General features: G+C 55.7%; 2 protein-coding genes across 2 annotated transcripts in view; one reads left to right on the top strand and one right to left on the bottom strand.

The window, feature by feature from the left end:
- The window catches only part of LOC135305560 (zinc finger protein 418-like), a 409,899-nt gene that overhangs the window by 65,172 nt on the left and 332,632 nt on the right, over positions 1 to 12,095 (bottom strand). The gene's annotated exons all lie outside the window — the stretch shown is intronic.
- Positions 1 to 12,095, top strand: part of LOC135305981 (zinc finger protein 850-like) — a 74,582-nt gene that overhangs the window by 61,362 nt on the left and 1,125 nt on the right. Inside the window, 1 exon segment of the mRNA XM_064429556.1 lies at positions 5,342 to 5,351. Coding sequence (XP_064285626.1) covers positions 5,342 to 5,351 — 10 coding nt within the window.

Raw genomic sequence — 12,095 nt, 5'->3', positions numbered from 1 at the left:
GAAAACAAAAAATGTGAACATGATAACATTTAATAAACATCAAAACCCTTCATTCAGTTTCTTGTGACATCCCAGCAACATCTGACATGTGCACCATCCACAAGGGATTGCCATACAGGAAGGATTTTAGACAAAGACATAAAAAGAGGTGATAGAAAAGATAAAACTACAACTAAGATGCTGACTAAGGAGGTATTTAAACTTCTGAAAGATTGGGCAATTCCCTGATGCTCAAATCATGAAGCCAATCAAGGATGATACATTGGAATCAGCAGAGAGCATCTGGAGGAAGACTTCTGGGAGCAATGTGAAGGACAAGGATCCAGCTGCTCTAAATGAAGAGATGTCCTTAGACATGGCCATTTCAAAAGGAGAGCTGGAAACACCTAAAGGAGGGGGTCATGAAATATTAGAGTGAATGATGTTCATGGCAAAGATAGAGGGGAAGATCCGTATTTCTCCACTTGCCATAAGTAGAAGAATCTAGTAGAATCAGGAAATTTCTGCTCCTGGTGGGAAAACTTGGCCATTTCTTAAAAGTACTCAAATGACCCAGATAATAAAGATTTCCTTGTATATTATGAAATGTACAAATATTAAAACCTGTGCCCCTTTCCAGGCAGACATCAGCTGTGTGCCCATAAACAGGCAGTGCCACTTGTGCCCTGAGGTGTCCAGCTGGGATTGCATCCCTCCAAGAGCACCTGAGGGAGAGCAGAGCACCCTGCAAGCTGCAGATTGTCCCTGACAGCCCCACAGGGCTCCTGTGCCATCAACATCTGCTCTGCTCCAGTCTGAAACAGGGCCCAGCATGGTGCCGGGATCATCAGAGAGCTGAGGTGTGTGTTGGAATTCAATGCCCTCCCCATCCCACAGCAGCCCTGCATTTCCCTGCTCCAGCCTGGGTCTGCAGCACAGCCATGGAGGCTCTTTGGGCTCCTGACTGTTCCTGCAGCCCCCAAGGGCAGCTGAGCTCTGCCTGTGGCACAGTCAGCCCTGGCCAGCGCAGGCCATGCTCAGCAATTGCTTGTGTGTGCCTGGCCTTGCTGTCAGCCCCGGCAGTGGGTGCGTGGCCCCTTGGTGGCCCTGTGCTGGCCCAGCCATGGTGGCCCAGCCCCTGTGCAGGCCCAGCCCAGGCCAGGAGCATTGCGGCTGGGAACGGCCCCTGTGCCGTGCTGCCCACGGCAGCCTTGGGGCTCTGTGCCCCATGGCCTCCCTGCTGGGCAGCCTCTGCCAGCTCCTGCACAGCCCCTGGCACCTGTGGGCCTGCACAGACAGCCCTGGCCCGGGCTCTGCCGGCCTCTGGGCCAGCAGAGAGGCCGGCCAGGGCTGGCCATGGCCGGGAACAGGCCCTGAGCCCTGCAGGAGGATGGAGCTGGGCCACAGCCAAACTCAGCCCAGGCCAAAGCTGGCCTCAGCAGCCAGGGCTGCCAAGGGCTGGGCACAGAGGCTGGCACTGAGAAATGTCCTGGGCCCCCTCCCTGCTCTGTCCGTGCCCCCAAGGGCACAGAGCAGCCTCCTCTCTGGGGCACTTGCCTCTTTTCAATGCCTTGCACAGGCGCTGGCCCTGCCCCACACGGCCTGGCCTGAGTCCTGCCCCTGCACGCCCAGCCAGGCTGAGATGGACACTGATGGTTTCTGGGGCAGGCTCTCTGAGCCCAGCCCAGCTCCCTGCAAGCTCTGCCAGCTGCCCTGAGCTCTGGGCAGCACCAAGGGCCTCTCCCCAGCCCAGCCCAGCCGGCTCTGGCCCCACAGCTCTGCTCAGGCCAGGCTGCTCTGGCCACTGGCCCCATGGCCTCAGCCCCTGCCAAGGGCACAGCAGCAGCTGCAGCTCACACAGGACTCAGCCCCAGCCATGGGGGAAGGTGCTGGGCCAAGGCCAAAGGAGGCTCCCTGCCTGCCCTGCTCCCCTCTGGCTCAGGTGCTGAGAGCTCTGCAGCCCCTGCTGCCATCCCACGTGCCCAGGGCAGCACAAGAGCCCCGGCCTTGGGGCCCTCAAGAGCTGCTCCTGCTGCAGGCCCAGGGCCCATCCCAAAGCTGGGGTAGCCACAAAGCTGTGCCCATTTCTGTTCATTGCTGCTCTGATGGGGATGGATCCTCAGCCACTTGGGGGTTGCTGATGAATTTTACTGCACCTGAGGCCTCTTTTTTCTTCAGTTCTTCAGTGCAGGAATTCAGTGGCAAAACTCATAAATATTTGTTCAAAACACCCAACCAAGAAAAGACTCTGAGAATCATCTAAGTTTCAATTCTTCTGTGGTTGATTATGCAGATTTCAGGGCTGTATTCAAAGCGAATAAACTAAATTGAAAACAATGAAGGGGGAAATGTTTTGTCCTGTTAAGTTTTCTTTTCCTATTTATAGATTGATATCAGCACTCCCCAGGTTATACTGACCCCGAGCACATCCCAATGCAATCTGAACAGATATGAAAATCGAGACCCTTCATGGCTGACAATAAATCAGACTTTGTCCCTACCCCCTCCCCACCATTTCCCTCATCCAACCCCTGGCACTCAGCGCAGCTGAGGAATGGAGTCCCATCCAGGGGTGTTCCCAGGGCTCAGAACTGGGGTCAGGTCAGTGAAATCTCTTTATTGCTGATCTGGACAAGGCCATCGAGGGCACCCTCAGTCAGTTCCCAGGTGAGCCCAAGCTGGGTGGGAGTGTGGCTGTGCTGGAGGGCGAGAAGCTCTACAGAGGGATCTGGACAGGCTGGAGCCATGGGCGCAGGACAATGGGATGAGGTTCACCAAGGCCAAGGGCTGGGTCCTGCCCTGGCTCACAACCACCCCAAATCCCTGGCCATGCTGTGCCCCTGATCCCCACAGCCTGTCCTGTTTCCTTCATCCCTGCATTGCCAGGGACTTCCTGGGACAAGGGAACTCTGCTCTGGCTATGGAGGGAGGTTCAAGTGGCACCACTGGAGTGGGAACCAGAACTCATCAGGTTTGTGTCCTTTGGGGGTCAGGAACTGGTGAGACTCAGAGGCACAGAAAGTTTCTCTTCATGGACAACAGACCATAGTTGAACAGGGCACAATTTAATAACAATCACGCTCTTCCCTGAGCTATGTGCAACGTCCCAGCAGAGTCTGATGAGTCCACCATCCACAAGTGATTTCCATATTAAAAATAATTTTAGAGAAACGTGGTTCTGTGATAGATATAAACACAATTAATTCTTGTATCAGGATGCTTGTCCTGGAGTGGGGACAAAACAGCTCCAACAATTCCTGATTTGCAAAGCTGTCAGTGGTGGATGGAGAAGGAAGGTCAGGCTGCTTTTGGGGTTGAGGAAATGCTGAAACCAGCCTGATTCATTTCATCTCCTCCTGTCCTGGCTGATCTCCCCTCTTTCCCCTTCCACCCACTGGCTTTTGTCTCCCACCAGGCCCCCCGGTGAAGAGCCTGGCTCTGTGTTCTCCATCAGCTCCTGGCTGGCACTGCCAGGCTGGGATGAGGAGCCCCTCAGCCTTCCCTGCTCTGGGCTGGACAAGCCCAGCTCCCTCAGCCTCTGCTCACAGCCCAAGGGCTCCAGCCCCCACCTTGGAGGCCCTTCCCTAACCCTGCTCCAGCTGCCAGACATCTTTCCTGCCCTGGGGAACCCAACCCAGGCCACAGTGACCTGGATAATCCATGTCCTTGATGTCCTGGTCACACAGCCCTGGTCCCTTGTCCCCATGTCAGGCTCTGGGGTGGATCCTGTGGAACATCCTTTGGTGGAGGCTGTGGCTCCAGGTGGACTGGGGGGATACCGGGGGACAGGGACCCCACTGGGCATGAACAGCATTGGAGTTGTTGGGAGAAACTGTGAGGGGGAGCTGGGGCTGAGTGAGCAACCCAGTGACCTCACACAGCCCTCCTGGGATGTCACACAGCCCCTCTGGGATGTCACAGCCTGCTCTGTGAGGTCACAGCTCATTCTCTAATGTCACACAGCTGGTCTCTGATGTCACAGACAACTCTGTGATGTCATAGTCTGCTCTGTGATGTCAGACCTCTGCTCTGTGATGTCACAGCTGGCCTGCTGATGTCGCAGAGGATGTCATAGCTGCTCAATGACTTCACCTAACCCACGGTGTGATGTCATAGCCCACTCTCTGACCTCATGTTCCCAGATGATCAATTGTCTATACCAGGTGAGCTCACACTTGGAGCTTGTTCTCCCAAACCCCAGGCCTGTGGAAAGCACACAGTGCCCATTGTGTGAGAAGGGGAACTGGAAGCTCACCGGCCTCAGTGTCCTGCCAGCTCAGCCAGGCCCACTGGAACATTGGGGTCCATGAGCACCAGGGACCACCAGAGAGACCCCCAGGACAGAAGAACACATGGCTAAAGGGGAGGGGAAATATTTTAATGATTCTGGGAAATGATTATCATATGAGTGCTTAGTCCAGGACAATCAATGAATATGTGTGCAAAATACAGAAAAAAACCAGAAACTTTCCTGTACTCAGCATGCACAGCTTTGGGAGGAGCTATCCCCTGTGCATCCGTCTGAATAAAGAATGCTGCTTCTTAATGCTACATTGGGCTTAAGGAGTTTTCTGTTTTATCAAATTTCTGGTAACACTCCATAGGCCAAGGAAAGCTCTGTCTCCTGCTGTTCACAAACAGAGAAGGGCTGGTGCAGATGTGGGGGTCAGAGGTTGCCTGGGGCACAGTGACCATGAAATAATCAAGTTTTCAATATTCTGGGTAAGCAGGAGGGGCAGCAACAAAACTTCTGCACTAAAATTAGGAAGGGCAGACTTTGGCCTGTTTAGGATGCTGATTTGGGGAGTACCGAATCAGGTACTGATCTTTTAAAGGGAAACAGCCCTTAAAAACAATAGGGTCCAGGAAGGAGAGAGTAATTTCAAGAAAATAATCTTAAGAAGAAAGGAGCAGGCTGGACAGTATATGGCAAAAGATGAGCTGGTGAGAAAAATTACTGTCCTGGCTGCCCATGGAGCTTTTGTGGGGACTCGTGGGAAAAAATTATTTAAAACTCAGGAAGTTTCCAAAGATGATGTTAGGTTACACAGAAAGAAAAGTGGAGCGGTGATAACTCAGTTAGAACTTCACATGGTGGCTTCTAGTAAAAAAAAAATATTTAAAAATTAATGGCAAAAGGAGGGATAAGGAGAACTTCTACGGTTTATTGGATGCAGTGGAGAATAAAATAACTAAATATAAGGAAAAGGCTGAGCTACTTAACACCTTGTTTGTCTCAATGTTCAATATTAGGACAGGTTGCCCTCAGGACAAGTAGGGCACACTGGTAGATGGGCACAGGGAGCAGAACAGCCCCCTGGAATCCAGGAGGAAGCAGCTGGGGACCTGCTGAGCCACTCAGGTGCTCACAGGTGCCTCTGGGAGCAGATGGGATCCATCGTAGGGGCTTAAGGGAGCTGGTGGATGAGCTCCCCAAGCTGCTCTCCATCATTTACCATCAGTCCTGGATCAGCAGGGAGGTCCCAGAGGAGTGGAGGTGCCAATGTGAGCCCATCCCCAAGAAGGGCTGGAAGGAGGATCTGGGGAACTCCAGGCCTGTCAGCCTGACCTGGGTGCCTGGCAAGGTTATGGAACAGATCACCTTGAGTGCCATCACAGGGCACCCACAGGATGGCCGAGGGATCACAGCCAGCCAGCGTGGATTTCAGTATCTGCACTGATGATCTGCATGAGGGGATTGAGTCCAGCATCAGCAAATTTGCAGATGACACCAAGCTGGGTTTGAGTGTGGATGTGCTGGAGGGTAGGAGGGCTCTGCAGAGGGCCCTGGACAGGCTGGATCCAGGGCCCAAATCCAACAAGGTGAGGTTGAACAAGTCCCAGTGCCAGGTCCTGCACTTCGGCCACAACAACCCCTGCAGCACTACAGGCTGGGGACAGAGTGGCTGGAGAGCAGCCAGGCAGAAAGGGACCTGCAGGGACTGATGGACAGCAGGCTGGACATGAGCCAGCAGTGTGCCCAGGTGGCCAAGAAGGCCAATGGCTCCTGGCCTGGATCAGGAATGGTATGGCCAACAGGAGCAGGGCAGTGATTCTTATCCTGTTCTCAGCACAGGCTGGGCAGCACCTCCAGTGTTATATCTGGTTCTGGGCCCCCAGTTTAGGAAGGACATGGAGGGGCTGGATCATGTCCAGAGAAGGGCAACAAGGTTGGTGAGGGGTCTGAAGCACAAGAGATGTTACGAACGGCTGAAGGAGCTGGGGTTGTTTATCCTGGAGAAGAGGAGGCTCAGGGAAGTCAAGGCAGTGTCAGGACACAGTTATCTGGGATAAGACCTTATCTCCAAGGTCTTTTCCAACCTTGCTGATTCTGGGATTCTCTGAAACCACCTTTGGAGCAGTTGCAGGATGAGCCCTGGGCCTCCTCTTCAGAAGCTGCAGCAGCCCAGCTCCCTCAGCTTCTCCTCCCAGCCCCAAAGCCCATCCTGTCAGTGCTGCAGAGCCTCTGCAGCTCCTCCTCATTGCCCAGAACAGGGAGCCCCACAGGCAGACACAGCAGCCCAGATGTGCCCCCCTGGCCTGGGGTGCCTCTGGCAAGGGAGCAGCACCAGGCACTGCAGGAGTCTGCAGACAATTCCTGCAGCACTTGGAGGATGATCCTGCTCCCCAAGGGACGTTCCCATGGTGCCAAGTCAGGAACTGCAGTGGGGAGTGGGGCCAGAGAGGAAAGGGCAAATGGGGATGGGCTGTTTGCAGGGGAGGGAACAGGGCTGGGCAACAGGAAGAAATTTGTAGAAGGAAAAGTAAAGGAAGCAAAGGTGAAGCCAAGGAAATGCCCAGGGCTGTTTCGGGGTGGCTGTCAGGCAGCCCTGGCTCTGAGCAACAGCGTCTGCAGTGGGACAGGAAACTCCCAGCTGATGGGAACAAATGTTCTGGCTGACTGCAGAGGCCAGGAGTGGTTTCCCTGGTGTCCCCCAGCCCTTGCTGGCCCCAGGGGCTGATGGCATTTGTGCTCCCTCGGGTTCATGTCCCCACAGCAGCAGCATGGGGCTGCTCCTGCCTGCTCTGTGCAATGCAAACAGGGGCTCCTGAGCCTGTGCTGCCGTGGCTGTGCCTGCAAGGATGCGGCACCTGTGTGAGCTGGGGGAGAGGCCAGGGCTGCAGAGGGAGGATGTTGTTGACAGCTCCATGAGGATGCTCTGGGACGCTGCCCTGGGCTGTGCAGCGCACTGGGGATGGATCAGCCCCTGCTCTGCTGCTCCTTCCCGTCTCCCCCAGGGCCCTTGCAGAGCCCCAGCCATGCTGTTTGCCCCCAGCCTGCCCACAGTCAGCCTGGGGCTGCTCACCCTGGGGCTTTTCTGTGCTGAGCATTGGCCTGGCCGTGTTCTTGAGAGAGCCTGGGCAAGGAGCCTGGAGCCCCCAGGGCCTGGCCTGAGGCGTCAGCGCTGCCCCAGCAGTGCCCATGGCCTGTCCCTGCTGCAGCCCCGGCACTGCCACCCCCAGGACTGTGCCCGGCCCCGAGAGCACTCAGGCCCTGCAGCAACACCAGGGCCACCAGGGCAGCGGGGCAGGGCCACGGCAGCAGCACTGGCAACATAAAGTGCTGCTGCTGCTGCTGCTGGGCACAGCTGCTGGGCCAGCACTGATCTGCCCCAGCTCTGCACACAGACATTGCTGCTGCAGCTCCAGAGAGGGCAAGAATAGAGGGATCTCTGCAGAAAACTCTGCTGGGAGATCTTTTATTTCCTTTATAGCCACCAGGAACGCAGCTAGTGATTGACACAGTCTATGTCAATGCCACAGGGGAGATGGTGAGAAACAAATGAGAAATGGCACAGACAATGACATTTATTTGTGGTCAATGTGAAAAATGTAAAACAAAGGAAAAAATCCCAACAACTATACCAATAAGAAGTATCAAAGATTACTTTTATTACAAGTGATTTGCGGACACTGGCCGGCAGTTTAATGTTTCTGACACTGCCCAGTCATCAGTCTCCACACTGCAGCCTTGAGCTCCCGGTTCCTCAGGCTGTAGATGAGGGGGTTCAGGTTTGGAGGCACCACTGAGTACAGAACTGACAGGGCCAAATCTAGGGACGGGGAGGAGATGTTGGGGAGCTTCAGGTAGGAAAATATGATAGTGCTGACTAACAGGGAGACCACAGCCAGGTGAGGGATGCAGGTGGAAAAGGCTTTGTGCTGTCTCTGCTCAGAGGGGATCCTCAGCACAGCCCTGAAGATCTGCACATAGGAGAAAACAATGAACAAAAAACAGTTGAGTCCTAAACAGATGGAAAACCCAAGAAGCCCCAGTTCCCTGAGGTAGGATTTGGAGCACGAGATCTTGAGGATCTGGGGAATTTCACAGAAGAACTGGCCCAGGACATTGCCATGGCACAGGGGCAGGGAAAATGTGTTGGCCATATTCATGAGAGCAGTGAGAAAGGCACTGGCCCAGGCAGCTGCTGCCATGTGGGCACAAGCTCTGCTGCCCAGGAGGGTCCCGTAGTGCAGGGGTTTGCAGATGGACACGTAGCAGTCGTAGCACATGATGGTCAGCAGGAAATACTCTGCTGAGATGAAGAACACAAAAAAAGAAACCTGTGCAGCACATCCTGTGTAGGAGATGTTCCTGGTGTCCCAGAGGAAATTGTGCATGGCTTTGGGGACAGTGGTGCAGATGGAGCCCAGGTCGCTGAGGGCCAGGTTGAGCAGGAAGAAGAACATGGGCGTGTGCAGGTGGTGGCCGCGGGCTACAGCGCTGATGATGAGGCCGTTGCCCAGGAGGGCAGCCAGGGAGATGCCCAGCAAGAGGCAGAAGTGCAGGAGCTGCAGCTGCCGCGTGTCTGCCAATGCCAGCAGGAGGAAGTGGCTGATGGAGCTGCTGTTGGACATTTCCTGGGGCTGCACATGCGGACCTGTTCATGGAGAAAGGACAGCGACAAGTCAGGAGAGGCTGCTTGGAGCCAAACATGGGCCATTCCCTGCAGACTGTCCTGCTGGGACTCACCCACCCTTGTTCCTGCTCTGGGAAAACCTTCCCCCAGCTCCCTGCCTGAGCTCCAGTTGTGCTGGCTGAGTGTGCCAGGAGCAGCCAGGGCTGTGCGTGGGGCATCTTGAGGAGCCATCCCTGCCCCACTGCCCTGGGTTTGTGGCCATGTGTCAGAGACACAAGGTTGTATATTCAGGATTTTTCAGGGGAATCACTCCTAACAAGAAAAGCTTGGTACCATCTGCACTCACAATTCTAAAGAATGGCAGGAGTTGGTTTTAGGAATTGTTTTAAAGCATCATTCCTGTCTTGCTGAGGTCAGAAATCCCCAGCATTTCTGTTATACTCAGAGTTTGGCACTGAGAGATGGGAGAGGTACAGGATTCCCTGTGGCTGAGGGAAGGTGAGGGGCTGGATGGGCTTGTTCCCAGCTGCCCTGGATTTGCACCTTTGGCTGTAATCAGAGCACAATCACACTCCTGGGTCACCCTGGGATAAACCAGACCCTGCCCAGAGCAGAGGGATCCCTGAGTGTCTCACCCTCTCTCAAGGTCTCTGGGCAAGCTCTCAGCACCCCCTTGTGCCAAGGACACTCACGGCTCCCTTGGCAAACCCAGCAGCATTTCCTCAGCTGTGGCAGCTCTGCCCTTCCCCGTGGGACATTCAGGGAACTGCCAGAGGTTGTGGCACAGATTTGCACCCAGGAGAGCAGCTCAGAGCTTGGAAGGGCACAGCAAGGAGATCCCTGGCTGTGCCCATGATGGGATCTCAGGGAGGAGGCTCAGCTCACTCCCCTTTCCCATGGACTGCTTTGCCCATGGCCCCACAGGTGCCAGGGAAGCTTGGACACCCCATTGCCATGGACACCCCTGCCTGGCAGGAATGCCAAGGGCAGTGCCTGACTCAGCTGCTGCAAATGCCAGAGCCTGTGGAGGATTTTGTGAACAGCTAGCTAGTTGACAAAGGTCACACTGATATAATACCATTAGTTAAGCAAGAAGGAGACGAAGATAGGAGTCAGCAGTCAGTGTCCAAATCTGGCAAGGGCACTGTGCCCTTGGTGCAACATCAGGATGTGGGAGAGGATCGTTAGTTAGAAACATGAAGAAAATATGTGAACAGCTGCAGCATAGTAGCCTCAAGAATGCTAAGGTAGGCGTAGTTAGCTGATAAGTAACTAACCAATAATGAGCCCGCCTTTTGCAATATGTATTAGCCTCATTAACACCAATATAAATGTATGTGCCTATCAATAAAGTTTTGAGATTTGCTGATCACTCATATTGAGTGCCGCATTTCTTCCGCCGATTACCACACCCAGTTGCTCCCAGTCAGGCCCAGTATGGGGATGATGTGCAGGGTGTGTTCCCAGTCGCTCTCAGATTCTCCCAGTATTAGTCCAGTCCCTCCCAGTATGATCCAGAGATGAGCCCAGTGTGCTCCCAGTCCCTGCCAGTATGAACCAGTTGTGCTCCACATAGTTCCAGCGGCTCTCTTTCACCCTCCCTTTTGTTCCAGTCACTCCCAGTATCTCCCAGTGTATCCCAGTTCCCTCCAGCATGCTCCCAGTCCCTCCCATTATTCCCCAGTAGGATCCCATTTGCTGCCAAGCACTCCCAGTCAGCCTCAGTGCAGTGGCCCTCACTGCCAGGATGATCCCAGTCACCTCCAGTGTGATCCCAGTTGATCCCAGTATAAGCCCAGTTGTTTCCAGTCACTCCCAGCATGCAGCCAGCCACTCCCAGTTGCTCCTGTCATGATCCCAGTTGCTCCCAGCTGCTCCCAGTCACCCTCAGCATAATCCCAGTCACTCCCAGTAGATCCTATTTGCCCCTAACATGGTCTCAATTGCCTCTGCAGGCTCCTGCTCACTCCCAGTATGATCCCAGAATGATATCAGTACAAAGCCAGTACAGTCCAAGTATGATTCCAGTATGATCCCAGTACAAACCCAGTACAGTCCCAGTCACTCCCAGTATGATCCCAGCAGAGCCCAGTCCCTGGCAGTGCTGCCAGCGCTGGGATCCCGCAGCCCTCTGTGCGTTCCCCCCTCCCGGATGTGTCGAGAGGAGCCCGAAGGGCTGGCAGTGCCCAGGCAGGCTCCCCAGCAGGCCCCAGTTTGGATGTGGGGCCCCCAGTTGTCGCAATTTGCCTCTCCTTTTGCCCGGGCCGGCTTCCCCCCTGATCCGCAGCGGCCGGGAGCAGCCGAGAGCCCCGTGCTGCCCGTGCCGAGCTGTGCCGGCTCCAGCCCCGCTCCTGCCGCGGGCTGCGAGGGCTCCGGGAACGGGGCAGCGAGGGCGTCGCTGCTGCTGGGGGAGGAGGAGGAGGGAGGGAGGGGAGGGATGAAGGAGGAGGAGGAGGCGGGATTAGGGAGGAGGAGGGTGGGAGGGGAGATGGAAGAGGAGGGGGAAGGCGGAGAGAGAGCAGCCACAGAAGGAGAAGGAGGTGTGGTTAGGAGGAGAAGGATTAGGAGGAGGCGGGGGGATGGAATAGGAGAAGGGGCAGGAAGAGGAAGAGGAGGGACAGAGGCGGATCAAGGCTGAGCAGCAGGAATCACGCGGTCGAGCCCTCCGTGCATTCGCAGCCCCCACCTGTGGGATCATCGCCCCCATGGCGCAGGTGAGCGGGGAGGGGGAGCTCGGCCCAGATATCCCGGGGGGTCCCTGGGCTGGGATTTTTGGGGAATGTTTGGAGAATGAAGAAGTGCAAGGCTGAGCGGAAAAGGCCCCTTGTGGGGACATCGGGGGGTGGCGGTGGTGGCTGGCGGCAGAGGCAGCCTGGAGGAGCAGAGCCCTGTGTCCCCCAGGAGCCCAAAGTGGGGAGCCCAGAGAGGGGGGAGCGCCGCCATGGGCGGGAGCCTGCAGAGGCTGGAGAGGGGCAGGACGGACTCCTTGGAGCCCCTGCAGCCCAGAGCAGAGAATGAGGGGAGAAGGGAGCCCAAAAGGGAGCCCAAAAAGCCCCGGCACCCCTGAATGGGCAGAGTGAAGAGGGGGCAGCTTTTGGGATTGCTGGGACTGCCAGCAGGCTGGGGAGGGCGGGCACCGAGGAGAAGGGGGACCCCCAATGCAAGCTTGACCCCAGCAGCTGGGACTGGGGAGCCCCTGAACAGCAGAGGGGAGGGACTGGGGTGGGGAACTCCTGGGGAGGGTTTTTCAGCACT

The sequence above is a fragment of the Passer domesticus genome, chromosome 8, assembly GCF_036417665.1.
Source record: "Passer domesticus isolate bPasDom1 chromosome 8, bPasDom1.hap1, whole genome shotgun sequence".
In the NCBI taxonomy this organism is placed as follows: domain Eukaryota; kingdom Metazoa; phylum Chordata; class Aves; order Passeriformes; family Passeridae; genus Passer; species Passer domesticus.
Note: the sequence above shows the minus strand (reverse complement) of the source record. Positions and strands in the feature narration are given on the sequence as shown.